The sequence below is a fragment of the Pelodiscus sinensis genome, chromosome 26, assembly GCF_049634645.1.
Source record: "Pelodiscus sinensis isolate JC-2024 chromosome 26, ASM4963464v1, whole genome shotgun sequence".
Taxonomy (NCBI): Eukaryota; Metazoa; Chordata; order Testudines; family Trionychidae; genus Pelodiscus; species Pelodiscus sinensis.
Window position 1 is genome coordinate 7,048,595 of NC_134736.1, and position 24,114 is coordinate 7,072,708.

Genomic DNA, 24,114 nt, shown 5'->3' on the forward strand with positions numbered 1-24,114 from the left:
AAATGTAATCTTTAACCAGTTAACCAATTAAAGGGCAGGTGGGGAGGCCAGAGTAGCCCCTGTCTGTGGCATGCCTGGGCCCGCTGTGGACAGGGACTGCTCTGACCTGGCTGGAGCGTCCATGTCTGTGGTGGACCCTGCAGGCTGGAGCAGCCCCCTGCCCATGGCAGGCGAGGAGTTGCTCCAACCCCCACCGGTTAACCAGAACCGGTAAGCATCATCCATTAAAGGAGATGGGTCACCATTCACATCCCCAGTTGCTACTGGTGGTGCACATCCACACATGTCTTCACAAAATTTACTCTGCACATAGGTGGAAAAAGTTAGAGGGAACATTGTTCTCAAGCCATACATATTAAAGGCCAGAAGGGACCATTATCATCATCTCTCCTGAGCTTCTCCATAACATAACCCCAAGGGCTAACTTTGGCAGGCCGGATCTGGCCCATAGGCTGGCGTTTGCCCACCCCTTCTATAAGGGATGAGCTCCATTAAATAGAGCAGTACTAACTCCAGAGAGACAGAGCATTCTCTGCTCCTAGAAGGAAGTGAGGGTGAGGAATTAGCTCAGCCCGTAGGTATATGGGGGGATAACTAGGCGCAACAGATGAAATAAAGCAAAGGAAAACTGAGTCCTGCTGCGATTTCCCTTGGGAGCTTTTCCTGGTGCAAAGGCCTATTGGCTGGGACTTGTGAAATGAGACTGGACACAACACTAGCAAATAGCTGCTATGGGACAGCTGGCTGAGAATTTTCCCATCTTATCTTCCTTTGTTCGGATGTCACGTGCACGTGTTAAAGAAGCTTGACTCCCCTGTATGACCTCACAGGGATAAAGCCTTTCCCCTAGAGAAGAAGGCAGGTGATAATGACCTTTCCCATTAGCCAGTCTTGTTGGCTGCCTGTGTTACAGGCCAGAATCTTGAAAAACGAATACTCTTGTGGCACCTTAGAGACTAACAAAAATATGTAGGATCATGAGCTTTCATGGGTAAAAATCCCCTTCACAAGTCTTGCTTACTAGCCCCTCATGGAGACATTATTCTCAGCTTGTTCTCCAGCATTGCAGATGGTTGGACAGCAGGTGGGGCACTACACCATGCCAGGCACAAGTACCATGGTGTTGACTCCTCCTAACAATCCTGGGCTCTCCCCAGCAGTAGTGCAAGTTCCCACTGCTGTTGAACTGCAGCTTCACCTGGCTGTGTCCTGTACACGCAGTACAGTAAAACTCCGATTGTCCGGCATCCAGTGGTCTGGCACTCCTGATAGTCTGGCACCAACTGGAACCCAGAAGTGCTCCAGCCAGCCGGACAATTGGAGCTGCTCTGCCCCCGGCTTCCTCAAGTCCGCCGCTGGTCAGTTTCAGCAGCAGCTGACTTGGGGAAGCCGGGGGAAGAGCAGCTGGGGTGCTGCCAGGTTCGTCCCACAGCGCCGCCCTCTCCCATGCTACGCAGTTCCCTGCCAACCCTCCACCCTGCAGACCCCTCATAGCCCCCCTTCCAGTACTCTGGCATATCTGATAATCTGACACTCCCTGGGTCCTAAAGGTGCCGGATTATCAGAAGTTTACTGTATTTCAGTTGTCACCTCCCGAGGGAGTACACCAGCTGCAGCTCTGCTCTGATTCAGCAACTAAATGTACTCTGATCCGTAGAGTCAGTAGCTGAAGGAGACACCATGAGGGCGATCTGCAAAGCCTGTTTATTCACACAGTGTTGTCATTAATATTCCTCCCCGAACGGTGTACCAGGTCATTCCTGGCCCCCTGTCGGAGACCGCAAGGACCTACTACACCTGCTTCAGGAAAGCAGTAGAGAAAGTATGTCCTTTGGGCCTGTCTAGAGAAGCCTCATGCAGCCAGCCCATCTAAGCACCACTGGCTCAGATCAAAGGAGCTGTTGGGCATAGGCAAGTCAGTCTTTGGCTGGGGGAAGAGAGACCAGAGGGATGGGTTTGGGAGCTGCCCTCTGGCCACAGGTGCTTAAAGAGTGGACAGATTTTGGTTCCAGCTGCATTGACTTAAGCTGGGGGGCAGTCAGGGCCACTGATGTGGGGGGGGGGAAGCAAAAAGGACAGCTGCTCCAGGACTTGGTGATTTCAAAAGGGGGTGCCTGGCCACCACTACCGCACCCAGACCCCTGGGCCTTTTAAATCATTGCTGGAGCCCTGCACAATGCAGGTTGCACAGCACTGATGGGCTGGCTGGGGAAGGCTAGCTCCCAGTCCTACCCTTCCACCTGAGGCCCCACCTCATTCAGGTGCCCTCTCCCCCCATGCCCAGGGGCCCAGCAATTCTGTCAGTAGCCCCAGGGGCAGGCCCTGAAAACTTAAGCGAGCAGTGGAGATAAAGGGGCCAAGTGGGAAAAGGTCCAAGGAAGTAGCAGCTATAAATGGAAATGTGCGGCACGTGTGGCTGATGTTCGTAGCGTCCCTGGTTTGGAACCTGGCGAAGGGCATGGGCCTGGTTCCCCCACTGGCCACTGAGGAAGTGGGGTAAGCCCCAGCAATGAGATAAGGCTCGCGGGGGTGCCCCGCCAAGGGCTGGATTTAAAGAGTAAAGAGCAGGAGCTGAAGAGCCTGGTGAGAGCAGAGAAGCAGTTTTGTTTGATTCTTTCCTGAGCTGAAAGAGGTTCATTTTGCCTGTGTCACCTGGTCACCCAAACTGTGTAACTCGGTTTGAGGGCCAAGCCAGTGGAGACCTGCCAAGTGAGGTCCACAACCTTACAGGGACACCAGGTGTGAGAAAAGGACTGCAATACCACACAGCAGCAGCAGGAGGCGTTCAAAAGGTGAGTGTCCTGCTATACCACTATGATCCTTTGCCTCCCCAGTAACCGGCTAAGGACATTTCAGTGTCTGCAATAAGCTTGGTTGTTTATGTTGGCTGGGAAAATTAGCCTTAAAATGTTCACTCACAACATGTCAGCAGCAGGCAAGAGTGAGACCAGGGCTGGACACGGTTAGTGAGGCAGGAACAGGAACTACCTGCAGTGCAGGAGATTGTATCTTGATTGCAAAGCTTCATTTCTTCTGTGGGCAATGCTAATCCCTGATTATGCCGTGTGTGCTCAGGTCACATGCTGAGGCCCTCGGAGCCGTCTCTTCTCCCTTGTATACAATGACGGCTTGTTCAGTTTCATACACCTTGACCTTATAAAGAGCCCCTGCGGGCAAGCGCTTCTGAAGGTTTTCCCAGATGTACACTGCTACATTCTCAGTTGTGCTGCAGGGAAAACAGGGCTCAAGTTAGAGATGGAGCAGCAAGTGCACGTTAGATCCAGGCTCCAGCTGCAAGGCAGTAAGAAATAGAGCAACAAGACGTATCTATCTGATCAGTTCCTCCGAACTGAGGGTGTGGTGACATACATAAGTAGTGCCCATTTTTATAGAAATTATACAGGGGCAGTCCTGGCACCAAATCCACTTTTACCATGAGACCCCACTGCTTACCTCACAACATCAATAAAATAGGGCACATCCTGATCCAGGTTCTTGTGGTCAAGCAGCTCCGTGATCGCCTCCTATGGGCAGAGAGGGGAAATGGTGGCCCCATTTTTGGGGTATAACCCAAAAGGTCCAGCATGTGACAGGCCCTAACCAACACAGGAACCTTCCCTGAGACCATGGACTCTTGAATTAAATTCCCAGGGAAGGCTCTGTCATGCAGCAAGGGAATCCCAGATGTTCTAATCCTGAGAAGTTATAGAGATTTGGTGTCAGTAGGAACATACGATGAGACTTTTAGAGCAAGACACAGCTGGTGAGAGGAAGCCAAAAACCACAGCTTGGATGTCATAGGCCAGCCTGGTGTCACTGTAGCAGAACACAGGCCTTGCACTTGTGCTTAGGCCTGGTCTACACTGAACAGTTCCATCGGCATAGGTTCATCTCTGAGGGGGGTGAAAAGTCCATACCCGGGAAACACAGTTAAGTCGACCGAATCCAGGATGTAGCCAGCACTATGTTGAAAGAAGAATTCTTCACTCACCTATCTGCTGCTTTTTGGGAACCTCTCCCATTACAAGTGTAAATGCCTCCCCTAGAGCACTACAGTGGTGTAGCTGCAGCACGGACGCCATAGAGTTTTAAGTGTAGACATGACCTCAGACACTTTGATGTCTTTCTACAGTTTACAGGATTCTCGTGCTGCCCATCCAGGAAGTCAGGTCAGCTTAACTTTCTTTCAAGGTGTGGATTTTTCACACCCCTGAGGCTATGTCTAGACTGCAAGCTTTTCTGGAAAAGATTTTCTGGAAAAACTTCTTTCAAAAGAGAGCGTCCACACAGCAAAAGCACATCAAAAAAGCAATGTGCTTTTTCAAAAGATAGTGTCCACACTGATTGGACGTTATCTCGCATTTAAGTTGTGATTACTATGGACGGGGTGGCCACTGGGGCACCTGTGCTTTTTCCTGGAGGCCTTTTCTTTCGGGAAAAAAACCCTCTTCCTCGTCCACACGCGCCTTTTTCCAAAAGAGCTCTTTCGGAAAAAGGTTTCTTCCTCGTTGAAAGAGGTTTACCGCTATCAGAAAAACCCCTGAGTTCTTTTGACTTTCTGTCGAAAGAATGCAATTGCAGTGTGGACATAAGTGTAGTTTTTCCGGAAAAACAGCTGTTTTTCTGGAAAAACTCTGCAGTGTAGATATACACTGAGAGATATACGCCAATGTACATTTTCAGTGTAGACTGGCCCTTAGGCTTGGTCTATGCTACAGGTGCTACACTGACCCAGCTACCATGCTACAGTTGTAGCAAAGAAACTTCCTGCAGCAAGAGAAAGGGTTTTCCTGTCACTGAACTTTCATCCACCTCTCTGAAAAGTCTTTCATCAACCTGGTGGCTTCTGCGCTCGGGGTTAGGTTGGCTTTAACTATGCTGTTCGGAGGTGTGAATTTTGCAGACATAAATTTTAACTCCAGGACTAGCCTATGATCAAAGGTCTTTGTATCTCACTTATTCTGACACCTGGCACATTATTTTTGCTGATCACACAGAAAAAGTCCTGTCCTCTCACTGGAATTGGCCTGCTCTAACCGGGTGGTAGCCATGTTGCACGGGAGGAGTAAAAAAACCCAATATCCACAGGGGCTGGGAAATCTCATAACAGGATTGTATTGATTCAGTGCTCTACATTTCCCCTTCTACACCCTGACAGCTACTATCCTCCACCTCCCAAAATACTGTTCACCTGCCCCACTTCCAAAGCTGCCTATCATCAAATAGTTGTAATAGAGTCCCATGTCTGAGCACCATAAGTCCTTTGTGGTTACCTGCATGTACTCTTTCAGGTCTCTCAGATTTATAACCATCCCTGTGGCAGGTTCAATCTGCAGGGCAAATCACAGGAAAGGAAATCACACACACAGCTGACATCTCTAGATAAGTGGATGCAATGATTAGCCACTGTGGATAGTGACGGCATCTAAATTGTCCCATTCAAGCACCCGAGCAGGCTGCAGAGCATTTCCTGGGGTTTAATGATCAGCTGGGAAAAGTGGCTGGTCTGGCACAAAGGCCACATGACCCCAAAACTACATGGAATGGGCAGGAATTATGTCAAGGAGGCTTTATCAGTCACTTAGGTGACTGGTGTTCCGCAGTCTGACGGGGCCATTTGTCTTTTGCTGCTCCACAATGATCTTTTCAGTACGGTCCCCAGGACTCATGTCAGCTTTACCAGTGCAGCCAGATGCCCTGGCCTGACCCAAACCCACGCTTTGCTGCACTTACTTCTCCACACACGGTCACCACCACTGGAAAAACAAAACAAAACCCAAGTCACATTATTGGCCCCACAGGCAAGATCCACACAAATCAACTCTAGCTTTACTGAGGTGGGGTGAATGAAAAGGTGACAGCAAGGAGGGAGGCAACAGAAAACAACTTTAAGCCAGGAATAAAGCCTGATGCTCAAAGTTTTGGGGAAATAAAATTTGGCTGCTGAAAACATTCCAGCTAAAAAGTCACTAGCTAGCTAATCCTGTTGATCAAAGCAGGCTTCTATTCTTGGCTTTCTTGGGGCCTCAGACCGCTGGTCAGAAGGCAATTCAGATGTAATCCAGACTCATTGTCCCTTCTGCCCTACAGCTGAGTTTGAAGCCGGGTGTGTAGTCTGAGTGATGCTGTGGGCTCTTCATCAGTTAACTCAACACCATGTGCATGACACAACTGAGAACATAAAGGCAGACTCCCATTTCACTTTGATCTGCGGAATGAGTGGATCCTGAGCTGAGCTGAGGGAATATGCAGAACGTGCCAACAGGCGGCCTCTCACCTGTATAGTTGTGCCCATGACACTGGTTGCAGATCCCAAAGAGTTTCTTATTTTCTGCATCACTCAGTGATTTGCTGAAAAGAAACAAACACTGAACGTGTGAGGCAATAACCAACAGAGGTAGGAAACCAAGGATTTTCTGCAGCAGATCAAACCAATGGACCATCTGAACCCTTGTCCTGTGTTTGCAGCTGACAGAATGGCCTGCAATGAATGGCCTTTATATCCCCCTCTCTGTATCCTGTACAGGAGACAAAAACTAGCCACAGGCAAAGACCAGCAGTTAAGTGATAACTCTGCGTTACATGGAGCAGGGACTCTGTATGATCAAGAGTCACACAGGGGGATGCTGCTTAGTCTGAAAGATAAGCCCCACAGACAAGGGAAATGTGTTAGTCATTAAAAGTGTCCCTCTGCTGAAACAGACTAACATGGCTACCCCTCTGAAACCAGGTATAACAAACAAACTCAAAACTACCATCACACTAGAGTCTCCTTTCCCCACAATTCATCCCCCTGGTGTTCCTTCCATGCCAGTCTCCAGTTTCTTTTGAAATGTCCTTATGCCATGTCCCTTCCCTGCCAACAGTAGATGCTGTCATCAGCTTAGGTGAGCAGAGGCCATGAGAAATGTAATAAAGAAGCAGATGACGTAGCTAGTTCCTGATAAAGTCACTCCTGCAGAAGGACGTGACAGCAGAGAGGGCAGTGGCCTCATACATCAGTACAGAGGAGTTTCATGCACAAGTGGCATCATAGAAGGTTCGAGGGAGAAGCAGAGAGATGACTAGCAGCAGCACTGCTGCCACAGTGACTAATGCCCGTGGCAGTACCCAAAGGGATCCACTTTAAATCTTCCGAGTGGCTTTTCAGTGCATCTGGTCAGCTGCTCTGAAGGAGACATTAGACGGGGCTCCCAGCAGGGGAGTGGAGTAAGGGAATCTCTGAGCTGTGTGCCAGAGGCGTCACACTGCCGGGATTTAAAGGAGCTGTACACAGTCCAGCATCACGGCCTGGGGACGTCAAAGTCAAGAGAAAGCAGTTTTGTCTCCGACTACATTAGCGGCAGTGTAATAGGCTCATGAACATTTTCGATCCTTTAACTAACAAAGAGTGAACACAGAAGCATCCAGCTCCCTCACTAGCAAAGCTGTGTGCCCGGGTCCACCGGGAGGGAGGGCAAAGGGGGCAACTGCGATTCAAAGGGGCCCAGGGCTCCAAACTGCAGCTTGCGGCGATCAGAGTCCTGGGTCCCTTTAACTCACCACTGGAGCCCTGTGCCGCACACTCCTGGAAGCTCAAAGCCTTCTAAGGGTTGGGCAAGGGGAGGTGCTGCACCGTGGACGGCATGGAAGGCTGGCTACCTCTGGCCCCTCCCCATCTACGTGAGGCCCCACCCCTTCCAGGAGTTCCACTCCCGTTGCCCAGGCCCCTCAGGCTGTCAGCTCTCCTGTGTGTGCTGCTCACTGCCCTCTCCCAACAAAATATCTTAGCTAGTGCCGGGTCAAGCCGGCACAACATTCTGCCTCCCAGTTGCCTGGGACTGATCACCAGTCAAGGGCTGAGAACACGGCTCGCTCCAGCAGTTTGCACCAACTGTCTAAGTCATACAATATAGAGAGCTAGTTACCAGGCCAGTCTGTGGGAAGCACTAAACATATCAGTCCTGGAGAAAGCAGCAGTTCTCACAGGGGAGGTTGGCTTCAGAGCTGGAGCTGAGGTCTGCATTACTGAAGTCAGGCAGTCTGCGGGAAAAGGAAAAGCAGCACTGAACAGAAAGGTTTTGGGACCACTTGTTAAATAAATACCAGCAGGCTGTCATGTGGTTGACCCACAGCACAATGTGTTTGTAGGAGCAACAGAGCTAAGGCAGAGAGAGGAACCAATCAATTACATTGCTGGGCCAGCGGCTGGATTGACTGTAATGAAGCATAGTTCCACTTGGGTCTAACCCAGCATTGAGCTGTGGCTTGTGTAAAGGCACTGACAGGACGTTTGCCATGACAGATGGATGCTTTAGGACCATCTGGAGCTTCAGGAAGTCAGCAAATAGAAAGGTCTGGTGCCTGATGTGAACTCAAAGGAGGCTGTGCAGCTATCACTGACGAGACATTCACTGTGTGAACAGCCACCATTCCATTACCATGAGCTGCGTCGAGCACATGGCTTGGAGGAGATCTTTGGGGGCTGGCTTGGAGGCATAACCCTTTTCCCTGACAGCTCAACTCCAGAATGGGTATCATCCCCAAAATGCTGTAATAGCTAACAGGAAAAATGCATTAAATACACTCCTGGCCAAAGTATTTCTCTGCATAAAAGGGGTTTTAATGGAGCACTCTGGGATGAGAACCATAACAAAATCCGTGGTGTGGGAGGAATGAAAATTAAGAACAGTTCACTGTTATGAGTAACCTCCATAACTGAGGGGTCCGTAACGCTGAGGTTCTACTATAGTAGCTTTAGGTATGGGTGAAGCAGGGGGCTGGACTTGATGACCTTCTGAGGTCTCTTCCAGTTCTATGATTCTGTGATTCTGTGAAAGGGTGCACCCTGGCCGACAGCCCTGCTGGAAAACACAAAGGACACCGTCAACCTGAAATCATGCTTTGTTTGAACGTTTTGACTTGGATGTTGTTACAAGTCCCAACCGGGGGCTCCTGTAACTCAAGAGAGATCAGAGGAAAAACATGTTCCCCTCTGTTTTCAGTGTGTTACTGACACTTTGTGCAGGTGCTGTGGTTAGCATCAGTTTCCCCTGTTGTGTGGCTCTTTCACACAGCAGCAAGGGGGAGAGAAACATTTATAAATAGGACAGCCCTCCCACCCCAGACAATGGCAGGGGGGACATAAGCGCTCCTTTGAATGCCGGTTTGGAGATGTCGGATCTCTGAAGGTCTGGTGTGTGGCAGGAACAACTGCCCGAGTGGCACAGGTAATGGGGTGAGGACAGGGGTCTCAAGGAGGCAGGAAATGGAGTGCGGGGTCCCTGGGGCCAGGACCAGGGTCACTTAGGTGTGCAGGAGAGGGAGGTGAAGGGCATGTCTGACGGGATGGGGCTGGGGCTAGGAAGGAGGCAGGGCAGGAGTGGGTTCCCCCAGGGTGCAGAAGGTAGGGCAAGGGGGGTCACTGAGCACAAGAGGTGGGGCCAGAGGCCCCCAATTGCAGGGGGCAGAGCTGGGGGGGGCTGTCCCCCAGGCACAGGGGGCAGAGCTGGGGGGGGCTGTCCCCCAGGCACAGGGGGCAGAGCTGGGGGGGGCTGTCCCCCAGGCACAGGGGGCGGAGCTGGGGGGGCAGTCCCCCAGGCACAGGGGGCGGGGCGGGGGGGGCAGTCCCCCAGGCACAGGGGACAGAGGGGGGGGCAGTCCCCCAGGCACAGGGGGCGGAGCTGGGGGGGCTGTCCCCCAGGCACAGGGGGCGGAGCTGGGGGGGGCTGTCCCCCAGGCACAGGGGGCGGAGCTGGGGGGGCAGTCCCCCAGGCACAGGGGGCGGGGCGGGGGGGGCAGTCCCCCAGGCACAGGGGACAGAGGGGGGGGCAGTCCCCCAGGCACAGGGGGCGGAGCCGGGGGGGCAGTCCCCCAGGCACAGGGGGCGGGGCGGGGGGGGCAGTCCCCCAGGCACAGGGGACAGAGGGGGGGGCAGTCCCCCAGGCACAGGGGGCGGAGCCGGGGGGGCAGTCCCCCAGGCACAGGGGGCGGAGCCGGGGGGGCAGTCCCCCAGGCACAGGGGGCGGGGCGGGGGGGGCAGTCCCCCAGGCACAGGGGGCAGAGCTGGGGGGGGGCAGTCCCCCGGGCACAGGGGGCGGGGCCAGAGGTGCACTGGGCGGGTCCAAAAGACGACGCGGGGGTGCCCGCCTGCAGGGATGGGGCGGGAGCTCGGCGAGACCCCAGTGCAGGGGGCGGGGCCAGAGGCGCGGGGTTCCCCCCCCGCCGGGGACAGGGCCGCGGAGTAGGCGGGCCCCGAGTGCAGGGGGCGGGGCCCTCCCTGCGCAGGCGCCGAGCGGGGCCCGGGATCCCCGCCGCGACCCCCCCCCGGCCGTGCGATGCCGCCTCCCCCCGCCGGGGCCCCGGCCCGCACCGCGCGCGTCTCGCGCTGCCTCAGCTTCAGCGCCTGCCACCGGCTGCACAGGTGAGGGGCCGGCTCGCTGCCCCCCCCCCGCGCCCTGCTGGGCCACGGGGACCCCCCCCACCTGCACTGAGCTACGTCACGGGAACCCCCCTACTTGCACTGAGCTACGTCACGGGAACCCCCCCACCTGCACTGAGCTGGGCCACGGGGAACCCCCCCCCACCTGCACTGAGCTACGTCACGGGAACCCCCCCACCTGCACTGAGCTACGTCACGGGTACCCCCCCACCTGCACTGAGCTACGTCACAGGAACCCCCCCACTTGCACTGAGCTACGTCACGGGTACCCCCCCACCTGCACTGAGCTACGTCACGGGAACCCCCCCACCTGCACTGAGCTACGTCACGGGTACCCCCCCACCTGCACTGAGCTACGTCACGGGAACCCCCCCACTTGCACTGAGCTACGTCACGGGAACCCCCCCACCTGCACTGAGCTACGTCACGGGAACCCCCCCACCTGCACTGAGCTGACTCCTGGGGAGAGTCCCGAGGGACCCCCCATCCCCTTCATGTTGGCTCTTGAGGGACCCCCACCTACCTGCATTGAGCTGGCTCACGGGAAGACCCCTCCCTGCACTGAACTGGCTCATGGGGGGACTCCCACCCCCTTCCTGTTGGCTCACGACGGAATCTCCCTTCCCCCACCACCTGCACTGTGGTTGGTCATAAGGGGGACCCAGGAGACCCCCCCCCCCCGACCTCCATCATGCTAGGTCATGTTGGGACCCTGGGTGCCTCCCCATCATGCTTGGTTGGGGGGGAGGGTTCAGTCATTGCCAAGCTACCAGCAGTACCCAGCAGCTGCCAGCAGCAGGCTGAGAGGCCTGGGGGAGAGACCCTGCTAGCTCCATGGATTTGGGTTAGAAATCTCCTGTGTGTTGGGCTGGGAGGGATTAGTTGTCCTGAGGGAGCTGTCCCTGGTTCTTACCTGAGTTCCTATCCCATTGGGCCAGGAGAGCTATTTGCTCCATCCTGGTAATGTGCTTAGTGACATCCAAAATCCAGACTGTCCCGGTGTCTAAGAGCTCACACCGTACGAAAGGGAGACCGAGACGATCTCAGGATGCAGTTAGTGGCACTTTCATTGCTGTGCCTCGCTCTCTCAGGTGTTGCTCCCTTTTCAACAGCCCATGTGTTAGCAGCCTAGGTGATGCAGTAGCACTTAGAGGCCTTAAAGACTGTGAGTCTATTGTGGTATATACACATAGGAAAACAGTCCAGTCCCTGCCTCAAAGAGCTTACAGTTCTGCTCATTGTTATTATTATAGTCTTGTTAAAGTCTATAACAGGGTTCAAAAAAGAGCTAGATAAATTCATTGGGAGGTAGATCCTAGGGATGTTCGAGATTAACCATTTACCTGATAAGTGGATGCTTACTGGATAAATGGTTAATTGGTTAAACTCTAATATCCCTAAGACTGATCCTCCATGAATAAATGTATGCTTATCACTTAATGGTATTGGTTAAATGTAGCTGGCTCCCAGGGAGGCGGTTTCGCTGTGGCCGGACAGTGAAGTGCCCAAGAATCAAACAGGCAAGGGTTACCAACTCTACTCCTGGGAAGGTTTCGCTGTGGTCTCTGCAGTATAAAGCTTTATACTGTAGAGCCCACAGTGCGTGGAACTGTATAACTGAAAAGAATTTTTAGCAGTTACATGGTTATTGTATTAAATGATTTGTATTTAATGATCCCTAATAGGAATGGTGTCTCTAGCCTCTGTTTGTGAGAAGCTGGGAATGGGTGACGGGAGGGATCACTTGATGGTCACCTGTTCTATTCTTTCCCTCTCGGGCACCTGGCTTAGACCACTGTCAGAAGACAGGTTACTGGGCTAGATGGACGGTTGGTCTGACCCAGTATGGCCGTTCTTATTGTTAGAAGTGTCAAAGATTAGGTGAAGGGAAGGAAAATAATGTAATCCCTGTGTTTTCTTCATCCCCTTGCTCATACCTCCTTTTGCTCATTTCCTTTTGCCCACTTTTGGGGGCTTCTTCCTGCCTCTCTTCCCCCCTTGCTGTCGTGAGTGCAGAATTCTCACCTCATTTCTTTGGTTCTCTTCTCCCCCTGTACCACATGCCCAAATAATGCTTAGCGTGGATTTGTGTTCACTACCCCTCACTCGGACCATCAAAAATGAAGTTGATGCAAGTCAGTTCAGATTCAATACCACTGATACCTGGAGAACAGCAGCAGTGAAGCTGATCAGAGCACAGAAAATTCTGCTGATGGAGGCTGTGTGAGTGGAGAGAGGGGCAGAAAAAAAGGACTAACTCACCTTTCTTTCTCCAGCCTGCCCTCCTAAACAGGAGCATTTTTAAACAACCTCAGAGTGAAATTGGGACAAGACTCTGGTTAGTTTCAAGACTATGCTGCAGGCATATCTGATCTAACCAGAATCTTGTCTAATTCCCTGTTTGCCTGAAGCAAAGGGAACTTGGTAAGTGGTGCTTTCTGGTTTTCACATAAAATGAGAGTCACATGTTGCAAATGTGTCCTGCCTGGTGATCACCACCTATTTGCATCCTCTGGTAGAGTTGTTGGTACTACATGGAAGTCTGAAGGGGTGGCAATAAACTTAGTCATGACCCCAATGTTTTCTCCTTAAATATCTCAACACTCCTAAAGACTTCAGCCTGCAAATGTTTATGTTCAGAAACTAAGTGATTCTGCCAGACACTGGGTCCCTTTTGTAAACAGCTGGAATTCTTGTGGTGTTTCAAACTCTGATATCTTTTCACAGTAGGAGTGGACTCTTGGCAGCAGAACACAGTAATGAGAGGTCAGGATGCAACAACAAAACAATCAGCAACATCCAAAGTAACAGACCCCAATCTCTTTAACTGGGCTCTTTCAACTCTCCAATGACATTTCTTTAGCCAGTCATGCTTTGTAGAGTCAGTAGAGAAAGCCAAAATATTTATGAAAGTTCATTATAACAGAGTTACAAAACATTAATAGTACTTTCCCAGTCTATTCCACCTGTTTACAAAAGGAGAAAGTGACTACAATTGATTTTTCTGTTGGATCATTAGTACAAACAGTAATTTACAAGCTTTTTTAAAAAATAATTACATGGAATTTTAAAGAATTCACCACCTCCTTTTCAGGGCATCCTATGTAGACAAGAGTAATGTCTTGGTCCATTGAAAAATGAGATCACACACTTAGGGGAGTGGAGAGCAAATTTTGCATACCCAGGACCTAGACTGACTCAGGCAGTATGTACAGAACCTGAGAAGGGAGAATCTCTGACTGAAATGTTTCTTTTGGCATATCTACAAAGGAGATCAGCTAAAAAAACAATTCCAGTTTAAATAAAAACACAAATGTTTGTAATTGGCCTTCAAATACAATTTTTCATTTTTTACAGTAAGTCCCTGAGTGATGAAGAAAACCTGAAACTCTTTGGGAAATGCAACAATCCAAATGGACATGGACACAACTATAAAGGTGAGAGCCTGACTGGCCTTTATTCATGCAGCCCCAGAGAGAATTAGTTCTCATGTTTGTAAGATCAGGCCCACTGACGGGGGAAGGAAAGGGGGCAATTTCCCAGTGCTTGGGCAATTTAAAGGGCTTCCTGCCCACCCTCGCTCCATTCCGCTTCTGGAAGTGGCCAGTACTGTCCTTGTGACTCCGCACACACTTCCCCCTGAGTGCCGACTCTGCAGCTCCCATTGTCGGGCTGGAAGTTGGGTTGGGTGTGGGGCTGTTCTCTGGCTGGCAGGTCCCCACTTTGGGCAGGTTTATTGAGCACTGGACCAGAGCTAATTAGGCTGCACAGCCATGCAGCTTACAGGGAGCTTAGGTCCAAGGTTCTCCTCAAATCTTCCCTTCCAGGAATGTTATATACAAGCCTGGCCCACAAGAACACAGAACATTTGCATTTAATACACTGGACTCCGAAGATATGTAAACTTAATTCAATACCGTTTTTCAAGGATACGTCAGGCACTTACTGTATCTATCCCAAGCCTTATGGATGTTTCCTCCTCAAGAGTCCCCTCTCTCTTGGAACAACAGTATTAGAGTATTAGAAGCGCTGATAGGCCCCTCTGGTAGTGTTCTCTGTACCAGCTCTGCCTTTCTGATTGCTACGGCAATAGTTTATAGGGTGAGAGAGATTGTGGCCCTCGTGACACGTCCTCCTTGTATAGTGATTCATAAGGACAATGTCACTCTTTAAGTTTCTGCCTGAGGCTGTCTAGTAGTAGGGACTAATCCATTCATCAGCCTATTTTCTTCCCCAAGCCTCACTCAACCCTGGAAGTAACTAGATTTCATGTACCTGATATAGTAAGGGCCCTGTCTTTGTAAACAGAACAGAATCACTTGGGAACATGCCTATGTGTTTGCGGCCAGATATAAAGAGCAACATGTATCCTCACAGATTATCCAAGTCAGGGGCCAACACACAGTTCATCAAGGTTAGCCACCATTGGATTGCCAGATGGTTTGTTTACGTGAGCGTCCATGGGCAGGGCTCCTTGCAGCTCCCAGTGGCTGTAGTTCTCCATTCTTAGCCAATGGGAGCTTCAGGAAGTGGTGCAGAACCAGGCCCACTGGGAGCTGCAAGCATACACTAGATAAACAAACCATCTGGTGGCCCGCCAGCAACTAACCCTGACAAACCCTGTGTGGCCTGCAGACTGCAGGCCTTGATCTAAGTGGATCACCAAGTGTATCAAGACACGTTATGGGTTAGCCAAGTCAGACCACCTAGCCACTTTAGAGCTCATTCCGTTAGAACTCAGGCACCCCCTGTGGCTGGTTTGAGGAGTGTCCATGTATCTGACATTTGTTGGACTGCTACAGTCCTTGCATATACAAGATACCATTCCGAGGTAGAAGTTTCCAGATCAGAGGCCAGTTTTGGTAAGACTCGGCTGTGAAATCTTTATACTTGCAGCTGCAGGCACAGTCCCAGTAGACACTGTTGACCTAAAGAATCCAATTTCATGTCCAGCTTGAAGAATCACAATTACTGTAGAATGAGTTACCATTTTTATTGGGGATGTTGCTTTAAACAGTAACACTTCTGCTGTCATTAACCCACTAACCCACCTCCTGGGGCCGATTAATGCTGTGCTACTCATGTGATTTGTTTTTGTGTATATTGGATCTCACTGATGACTTGGTGTTTTTCTTCCTCTAGTTGTAGTGACTGTGCGTGGAGAGGTAAGTGCAATCATTCCTCCTTTCCTTCCTTCTTTGGACGTATCAGTGTGTGGTTTCCATATGCGGATTCTTCAGATCTTTCAATAAAACCACCTGTGACAGGTTGTGTCACAGAGATCCCCTTGAGGTTGTCACCTGATGGGCTGATCATACCACTGAGCCGGGCTGTCTGCTCTCTGGGGGGCCCTTTCCTGCTGAGCCAGAAGCTCTGCTCTCTCCCAGCCCACAGCAAGGCAACACAGACACCAAGAACAGCTCGGCTCTGGGAAGGCACAGTCACAGGGAATTGATGCAGCACCCAGGTGCCCAACCCCAATGGGACCAGAAAGTCTAATAAATCTGTCTTAATCTGCATAGTTTTATACAGAGCAAGTGTAACCTGCCACTGGGTGGATTTGAACCTGGGCCCTCTGAAGCAGAGTATAGGAGCCTCTACCCTCTGAGCTAAAAACCAGCTGGCTCCCAGCCCCTGCTGTAGAGGTCTCTTGATCTTAACTGTTGCTGTGGTCTAGGTACCACTTGTATTGTTCAGTAACCACACTAGGTGCGTGGGTTACGTAAGCTCATAAGTTGTTCTCTCTCCCTTTGTCAATGAAAGAGATAAATGAACAGCTGTTGTCTCACAGGTAACAATTATTGACACTGGGTTACTTATTTACACTGGGTTTAATAATAAACAAAGCTGATTTTATGAAATACAAAAAGTGGGATTTAAATAGTTGTGAGTGATAACAGACAGATCTAACTAAGTTACTAAGCTAAATAAAACAAAACATGCCAGCTATGTTTAATGCTTTTAAGAAACTTGTTACATTGTGCAATTCCTTACCCTAACAGTAGTTCTAATCAATGTTCTCTCTCAATTTTTTTCATCCATGTGTGGAATAAATGTTATTATGTGCAGTGACACATGTGTAGATGTGTACCAGTAGGAGAAATACATGCTGCTGTCTGTGGATGACTGGGCATTCTGCTAATGAATTGGGTGGGTGGCCATCCAAGTTCACAGCTTACAAGGGAACAGTGGTTCTAATAATCTTTTCTGACACGTTAGCTTGGGCACAGTCCTTCCCCTGTTCAGTCTTAGATTTTTCCAGGAGTCATCTGGGTGGTAAGTAGGGGTATCTTGGCTAACTTCCTCTTGTTTGGTTCCCTGCCTATAAATAGATTTTGCCCAACGCAGGAATCCTTCAACCCTTTCACACCCCCAGGGAAAAATACCACATCCAAAATGAGTTGGTGACCTGGTCACATGTCATGGTAGGACCAATCATAGTCCAGGCTTACAGGAAGAACAAGACTATTCACAGATCATTGTTTTGAGTACTGGGCTGTTATGTACGGGGAGGGACAGAGGAGGAACACAGCAGGCTTTGCACTTTCCCCTTGCTCCCTAGTCACAGCAAGAAGGGAAAAAAACCACAGTGACTGGGTAAGTGTGTCTGGAAGCCTCCCCAGCCTCCCATAATAGTGCCCTCCCCCCCATACTCACCACTATACCCCCTTGCCCTGAGCCCCCTGCCTTGAATCCTGCACCTCCCACATCCCTCTGGTTGGAGTCCCCTAGCCCCTATCACCTTCTCCTCATACCCCTCTGCCAGAGACCTTCCTCATACCCCCAACCTTCTGCCCTGAGCCCCCCGCGCTCCACCTCACATGTACATTTCTTACAGGTACTGTCCTATCACAACCCACCCCCCTTGGGGGAAGCTTTAAGATGGGGATGGAGGGTGGTGATACAATAGTACCTGTAAGAAATTTATCGCCACCCTCCATCCCCATCTTAAAGCCTCCCCCAAGAGGGGTGGGTTGTGTTAGTTCAGTATCTGTAAGAAATTTAAGTGACTTTCACCCCTGCCTGACATCCTTTACTTTTATTTTGTTTTACTGTGTTATTCCCATGCATTGAATAAACTCGCTTTCAAGGTGGATTTTTACCACTACACAACTTCAGTGCTCCATATAGTACAGTGTTTCCCAACCTTTTTTTATAAAGTACCCCTTTTTTAAAAAATATTATAACTACCCCCAGTACCTACAGTTTTCAGACACACAAACATTTTTTCTACCACTGCAACATGTTTGTTTAAACAACTTAATCATAGCCGGGTGGGCGATGAAATTTTTGGGTGTAAAAAGTACAAAAATAATAAAGTGCTGTAAAACTTAAAACAAAAATTCAGTTTTCTCCAAATTTCAGTTGTGTTGACATACCCCCCAGATTTCTCTCAAGTAACCCTGAGGGTACTCATACCACGGGTTGAGAAACACTGATATAGTACAACCATTTATGGAGCATATTCAAAAGTTTGTCAACACTGAACTGCCCATTAACTACCCAGTTAATTCCCTAGATCCAAGCCTACTGTAATTAATCCATCAGCCCTGAGATGTCTGAAAACAATTAGAGGGTTTTTCATAATTCTCACACACTGTGTTGTGAAACAGAGAATCACATGATACTATCAGAGACATTGTGTACCACAGAGCTTGATGGTCTTTAGAGATACAGATGACTGTTATAGAACAATCCCTGTGCGGTCTGATTCAGGACTGTATATCCTGTTGAGACGTTCCCTGTTTTGGAGGATACACATTCTGTAGGAACTGAAAAAAAAATTTCTCACTCAGACTTTAATACCCTGTCCTGTTTAAACCAGCCATAAATATTAACCCCTGCACACACATACACACTTTCCCAGTCCTCCTTGGAAACCCATCAGCCAAATTCCCTGTGCTCCTTATGCTGGTACAACTGTAAGCTGCTGAGTGCAAGTTTTTCTGACCACATGGAAATAGAAAAGCCAGTTGTGCATCAGAGCAGAACAATTCTCATTGCAGGGCTTGTTTCATAGGACTCTGTGCTCCTGCAGAATGGTGGGAGGCCACAGTCCTGGGCTTAGGTCTCAATTAAATTGTTCCCAGGAGATGTAGGCCACAGAACAGTTGCTCTTAATTCTGTGGTGGCTGATTGTTGGAATGAACAAAAGAACGGCTATCCTGGGTCAGACAAATGATCCATCTCATGCAGTTTCTTTGCCTCTGACAGAGCCAAAGCTAGATGCTTCTGAGGGAATGAATGGAACTGGGCAATTTCGAGTGGTCCATCCCCATCTTCTTGCAGATAGAGGTTCCTGCTAGACAGTCCCAGCTTGGTGGACCATGGCCATCAACCTGCAGAACAGCAGTTCATTTGGGCGAAAAGCATATTGCCTGTGCACTGTGGCTAGGTCACACCCTTACTCATGGTTTGTGCCTGACCCATGCTAGCTACCAGTTGTGTGTCAGGTTGGTGAAACAACTGATCACACTCTTGTTCCTGCCTACTGTGCTGCTTCTCTGTATGGCTGATGGTCACTGCCCAAGCATTCTTAATGATCACGTTGCAGGAGCTTTCTTCCTGCTGTAGACATTATGAACTTCGCTGGTCTCTTGAGAGTTGTTGATGCTCCATCTTTAGCCATTAGGGTGTGTTCTTCATTACCTTATGTAAGTGGTGCTGAAGCTCAGACAGCATCTGATGGCAGAGAGAAATTTTTCAACTTGGTCAGGATTCCTGAATGCCCATTTTGGAAGCTATCGACACCAGGTGGTCTGGGTTTGTGCTGGCTGAAGCTTTTGGTGGGATTGGTAACTCAACTGGGTAGTGAGGGTTAGTAGATTGCATCTAATCTGCCTTTGCTCTTTGCCTTGTAGATTGATCCCACCTCAGGAATGGTTATAAACCTGACAGACCTGAAAGCGTACATGCAGGTAATAAGGCTGTGCTCACGGAGCTCTCCCATGGGATTCAGCAATGACACAATGGTCCAGTGAAGGCATGGGGAAGCAGGGAGTAGATATTGGTCAGTGTGGAATTAGGGAATGGTTCAGGAGATAAAAACACTTCAGGGCAGTGCCCCTGCTGGTTCCCACACTGGCCTGTGATGTACAAGGTCTTTGACATCCTTTCACCCATTGCACAGCCTGTTGTTGTCTCCCTCTGATGGTGCTGCCATGGTATCTTCCTCTAAACTCTAGGTAGCTAGGACCTCTCAGGAGAAGGCCAGCATGGGCCCCAGGGATATCTCTGTTCCAGCGTGAGTGTCTGGAGTTGCTCCGCAGACACAGCAGGGCCCTTCCTAAATCCCTGCAGCACGATTAGAACCTGCCATTCATTGTGTCCCCTTGACCTGCCCTGTGGATGCAGCTGCCAGTGTCTTTCCTCTCTGCCCTCAGGAAGCTATCATGGAGCCTCTTGACCACAAGAACCTGGATAAAGACGTGCCTTACTTTGCTGATGTTGTCAGGTGGGTAGAGTTAGAATTGGTGCCAGAGTCCAGCCTATGATGTTTTATGGGTAATAATGGGTGCCTTGTATATTGTCTGGCACCAGTTTCAACTCCATTAATTCTCCAGAAGTTGATCAACTGCCTGCCCAGCATCTCTCCCTGCCATCCATCATTATCCATGTGTAATGTCACATGTACAAGAAATTAGCCTGCCGTGACTGTGCCGTGTTTAACTTCAGCTCTGGTTTCCCTGCAGCACAACTGAGAATGTGGCAGTATACATCTGGGAAAACCTCCAGAAGCGTCTGCCCGCAGGGGCTCTTTATAAAGTCAAAGTGTATGAAACGGATCAGAACATCGTTGTGTACAAAGGGGAAGAGACGACATCTGAGAAATGAAACTCAATTCAGCTGATCACAAACTTCTGAGGAATTAATTGAATCGGTGTATCAATGGATTATTGAACCCCCTCCCAGTGTTATCTGTGTCACATAGTGATTTTGGAGAATGTTTATTTTTTATCTACGGTCATTTTTAGATAATTAAAGACAGTTTTCCTGTGGTAAGCTAATGAGGTGTTTTGTTTGTTTGCTAATGAGGGGTTCTTAGAATTTGCTAAACTCTTCTCTGCCTTTTATCACAATAGTCAGTTTCACAAATCAAAACCACCACAGTGATGTGAAACCCTTTGAGCCTTCTGCCTGTTTAGAGTAAGGCAGTGCCGCTTTTTTTCTCTCTTTCAAGGAAATGTACAAACTAAACATGCACCCATTCCGCTAGGATTTGATTGTGGATTTTTAATGGCCATGGAATATTTTTTTGTTGAGGAAGGGGAGACTGAGAAATGACTTTTCTTCTTGTTATTGCTGCAAGTCTGCTTCTTCCTGCAGATTTGTAAGATAAGAGATTGGTGGTACTGGCGATCATAACTGCTTTTTGTTTTGTTTCTCTTATGCCAAGGCTGGCTCTCAGTAACACTTTGATCTAAGACGACTTAGGATTTCGTGAAAACTGACTGCTATAAACCACAAGGTCAGAGAATCAGTTTGTTTGCTTTATTGTGCTGATGATAAAGTTTTTCTAGTGCATGCCAGCCTGCTGCATGCCAAACTATAGTGAAGGGAGGAAGCAGGGCTGAAGATGAAAGGAAAAAACTGTTACTTATTTTGACTTGAGTAGTTAGCCAGAATTCAGGGTCTAGTTGGTTGTTTCTGTTGATGGAGAAGTTGATGGTAGAGTCACGTGTTTCTTTATTGCACTGCTGATTATTTACAACTAGCACATTTACCCAACTTTTCTTAGGGCAGGGAACAGGAGGCATGGGAGTTGGAAGTCAGGGGCCCTGGGCAAGGTAGGGGTGTGCGTGTGTGTGTGTGTGTGTGTGTGTGTGTGTTTTCTCCAAAGTCTGCCCCCTACATTCTCCAGCCAGGATGAGGAATGCAGCAAACTGTGCATTTCCCCCTCACTCCCTGGCAAAAGGGAATAGCCAGCAATGTCCCAATATGAATCTGGGGGAGGGTGGAGGGATGGGGGCAGTCCCTAATGGGGGGGGGGCATGCCCCAGCCAGCCCCTTTCACCTGCCTGGTGATTCTGTCTCTTCTGTATGGTTTTCTAAGAAGCAATCCCATTCCAGGCACATCCCATTTTTCCTTTCCCATTATCCACCCTGCCCCCTGCTGCCCAAATGAGGTTATGGCTTATCTGGTCCCCATCTCTGGACCTTTGCTGCCTCCTGTGGTCATTATACAGTATAACTGTTGCTGATTTCCATTCCATATCCCCTGCTGCCTGCATGTGGTCATTATATAGGAGAGCCTCCCCCTCCCCCTGCTTTCCGGTTTATGAGAAGCAATCCCATTCCAGGCACATCCCATTTTCTTGGCACAACCAAATCCTTACCTTGGTTTAAGTTATGATAAGAGGAAGCTGCATACCAAATTTGGTGGTCCTAGCTCTTACCATGTAGAAGTTCTTGAACAAACAGACAGACACACTCATGTACAGTCAACTCATATGGTAGATATCAAATATCATTTTAGGCTGTCTGCTCCTTTTCTGTGTGCCTTAGTCTTTTGGTAGTGCAGAGCTGGCTAGGAGAAGGAGAAAACATAGACCTGGAAGGAACCTTGAGAGATCATCAAGTCCAGTCCCCTGCCCTCCTCCGTGAGGGTACGTCTACACTAGCCCTCTAGATCGATCTAGGGAGGCTAATGAGGGTGACCAGAATTGCAAATCAAGCCTGGCATTAAAATATCCTGCGCTTGATTTGCATGTTCCTGGCCTGTCGCCATTTTAGAAATTGACTAGCCCGAAGTAACTGCCTGTGTCTACACACAGCAGTGAAACGGAATTCCGAGTTAAATCCCTAAGTCGAATTAGCTGGTAAATCTCATTGCAGGAGGAATACCAGCTAATTTAATTTAAGGCTTTAATTCGGAATCCCATTTCGCTACAGCGTGTAGACGCGGGCAGTTACTTCGGGCTAGTCAATTTCTAAAATGGCGACCGGCCGGGAACATGCAAATCAAGCGCGGGATATTTAAATCCCAGGCTTGCTTTGCAATTCTGGTCACCCTCATTAGCCTCCCTAGATCGATCTAGAGGGCTAGTGTAGACGTACCCTGACAGATGTTTATTTAACCTGCTCTTAAAAATCTCTAGTGATGGATATTCCACAGCCTCCCTAGGCAATTTATTCCAGTGTTTCACCACCCTGGCAATTAGGAAGTTTTTCCTAATGTCCAACTTAAACCTCCCTCCCTTGCTGCAGTTTAATCCTTTTGCTTCTTGTCCTATCATCAGAGGCTAAGAAGAAGATTTTTTCACACTCCTTCTTCTTTTAGATATGTGAAAGTTATGTCCCCTGTCAATCTTCTTTTTTCCTGACTAAACAAGCCTGGTTCTTTCAGTCTTCCCTCACAGGTCATGTTCTTTAGCCCTTTAATCATTTTTGTTGCTCTTCTCTGGATTTTTTCCACCTTGGCCACATCTTTCCTGAAGTGTAGCGTCCAGAACTGCACACAGTACTCCAGTTGAGGCCCAGTCAGCACAGAATAGAGCAGAAGAATGCCTTCTCGTGTCCTGCTCACAACGCTCCTGCTAATACATCCCAGAATTATGTTTGTATTTTTTGCAACACTGTCACACTGCTGGTGCATTTTTATCTTGTGGTTCACTATGACCCCCCAGATTCCTTTCTGCAGCACTCCTTCCTGGGCAGTCACTTCCCACCAATTGTTTAACTTTGCAAAGTGGCTGAATACCACAGGGATAGGCAAAGCCATGTAAACATAAAACTAGATGTCTTATGTTTCAGCTGAACATGGGGACAGCTTCCTGGTCTCCATTGTAAAGAATGATCTGCTGGCTTTAGGAGCAGGATGTGTGGTCAGGTCATGTGTTAGGATTAAATTAGATACAGAGGAGGCAGCTGATTCTTGTGTATGCTGTTGCAAGGGACTTAAAATAGCAGAGGCCTGACCATGCAGTTCCATGTCACCTCCCCCCACCCACTCTAGTGCACTCTAGCCTGATGGATCTGCAATGAGTTGGTATCCTTATGCTCAGGCTTCAGTCAGTGTGGCCTGGGAGAGGAGAGGAGCATTGGGCATGTCATTGGGTATGTGTGGGTGTGTGTAGACTACAGGTTTTTTTTTTAAAAAGTGGCCTTTTTTCGAAAAAACTATACCTGCGTCTAGACTACTGCCGCATTCTGTCAACAGTAAATTGGTTTTGTCGATGCGGTAAACCTTATTCTCTGAGGAATAACGCCTTTTTTCGAAAGTCATCTTTCGAAAAAAGGCGCTATTGCATGAAAACGGCTTTTTTGAAAGAGAGCGTCTACACTCTCTTTTGAAAAAGCGAGACACTTTTTTGAAAAATCTTCTTGTTGTCTAGTCGCTCTTTTTCGACAGAGGCTTTTTCAAAAGATACTGTCGAAAAAGCCTCTGTCGAAAAAGGCGTGCAGTCTAGATGTAGCCTTAGGACTGCTGCTTCAGGCTGTCTCTGTTGCAGGCTTAAAGCCAGCGCTGCATTTCGTCACTGGGGTTTGTTGCCGCTTTTAATGCGGCAAGAGTGGCTTTTGCAGCATTGCAGAACTTGCAGGATGAGTCAAGAAATCAAGTGCACACTGTGAAGACTAAGCAGTAATACATGTGGCATCAGCCAGTGGGGACAGTTACCACATAGCAGTGGTTTTCAACCTGTGGTCTGAAGACTATGCCGAAGGGATCCCCAAAAGATGTAGGCTGAACACTT

The 24,114-nt window shown here is 49.2% G+C and overlaps 2 protein-coding genes across 3 annotated transcripts; one reads left to right on the forward strand and one right to left on the reverse strand.

Annotated features, from left to right (window-relative positions):
• Positions 1-1,686: 1,686 nt before the first annotated feature.
• LOC102453541 (6-pyruvoyl tetrahydrobiopterin synthase-like) lies at positions 1,687-14,487 on the reverse strand. 2 transcript variants are annotated; one of them, XM_075909435.1, is made up of 8 exons: positions 14,367-14,476; positions 11,334-11,548; positions 7,908-8,022; positions 6,278-6,351; positions 5,734-5,756; positions 5,274-5,330; positions 3,454-3,524; positions 1,687-3,226 (listed from the first exon to the last, which is right to left on the reverse strand). In XM_075909435.1, the coding sequence occupies exons 2-8, from the start codon at positions 11,374-11,376 to the stop codon at positions 3,046-3,048; spliced, it is 564 nt and encodes a 187-aa protein (XP_075765550.1). In that variant the 5' UTR covers positions 11,377-11,548; positions 14,367-14,476; the 3' UTR covers positions 1,687-3,045. The 2 variants fall into 2 exon arrangements, with proteins under 2 accessions (XP_075765550.1, XP_075765551.1); XM_075909436.1 differs by lacking the exon at positions 11,334-11,548 and having other exon boundaries at positions 14,367-14,487.
• On the forward strand, positions 10,233-20,427 carry LOC102453775 (6-pyruvoyl tetrahydrobiopterin synthase-like). Its single transcript, XM_075909440.1, has 6 exons — positions 10,233-10,402; positions 13,778-13,857; positions 15,563-15,585; positions 19,282-19,338; positions 19,804-19,874; positions 20,113-20,427. The coding sequence occupies exons 1-6, from the start codon at positions 10,317-10,319 to the stop codon at positions 20,252-20,254; spliced, it is 459 nt and encodes a 152-aa protein (XP_075765555.1). The 5' UTR covers positions 10,233-10,316; the 3' UTR covers positions 20,255-20,427.
• Positions 20,428-24,114: the final 3,687 nt, after the last annotated feature.

Bases quoted from the DNA above. Each gene is read 5' to 3' on its own strand.
- LOC102453775 (XM_075909440.1), top strand. From the start codon at position 10,317: ATGCCGCCTCCCCCCGCCGGGGCCCCGGCCCGCACCGCGCGCGTCTCG. The intron at 10,403-13,777 runs GTGAGGGGCCGG...CATTTTTTACAG, and splicing joins GCCTGCCACCGGCTGCACAG to TAAGTCCCTGAGTGATGAAG. The intron at 19,875-20,112 runs GTGGGTAGAGTT...GTTTCCCTGCAG, and splicing joins TACTTTGCTGATGTTGTCAG to CACAACTGAGAATGTGGCAG.
- LOC102453541 (XM_075909435.1), bottom strand. From the start codon at position 11,376: ATGGAGCAAATAGCTCTCCTGGCCCAATGGGATAGGAACTCAG. The intron at 5,757-6,277 runs GTGAGAGGCCGC...TTGTTTTTCCAG, and splicing joins TCATGGGCACAACTATACAG to TGGTGGTGACCGTGTGTGGA. The intron at 3,525-5,273 runs GTAACCACAAAG...CTCTGCCCATAG, and splicing joins ACCTGAAAGAGTACATGCAG to GAGGCGATCACGGAGCTGCT.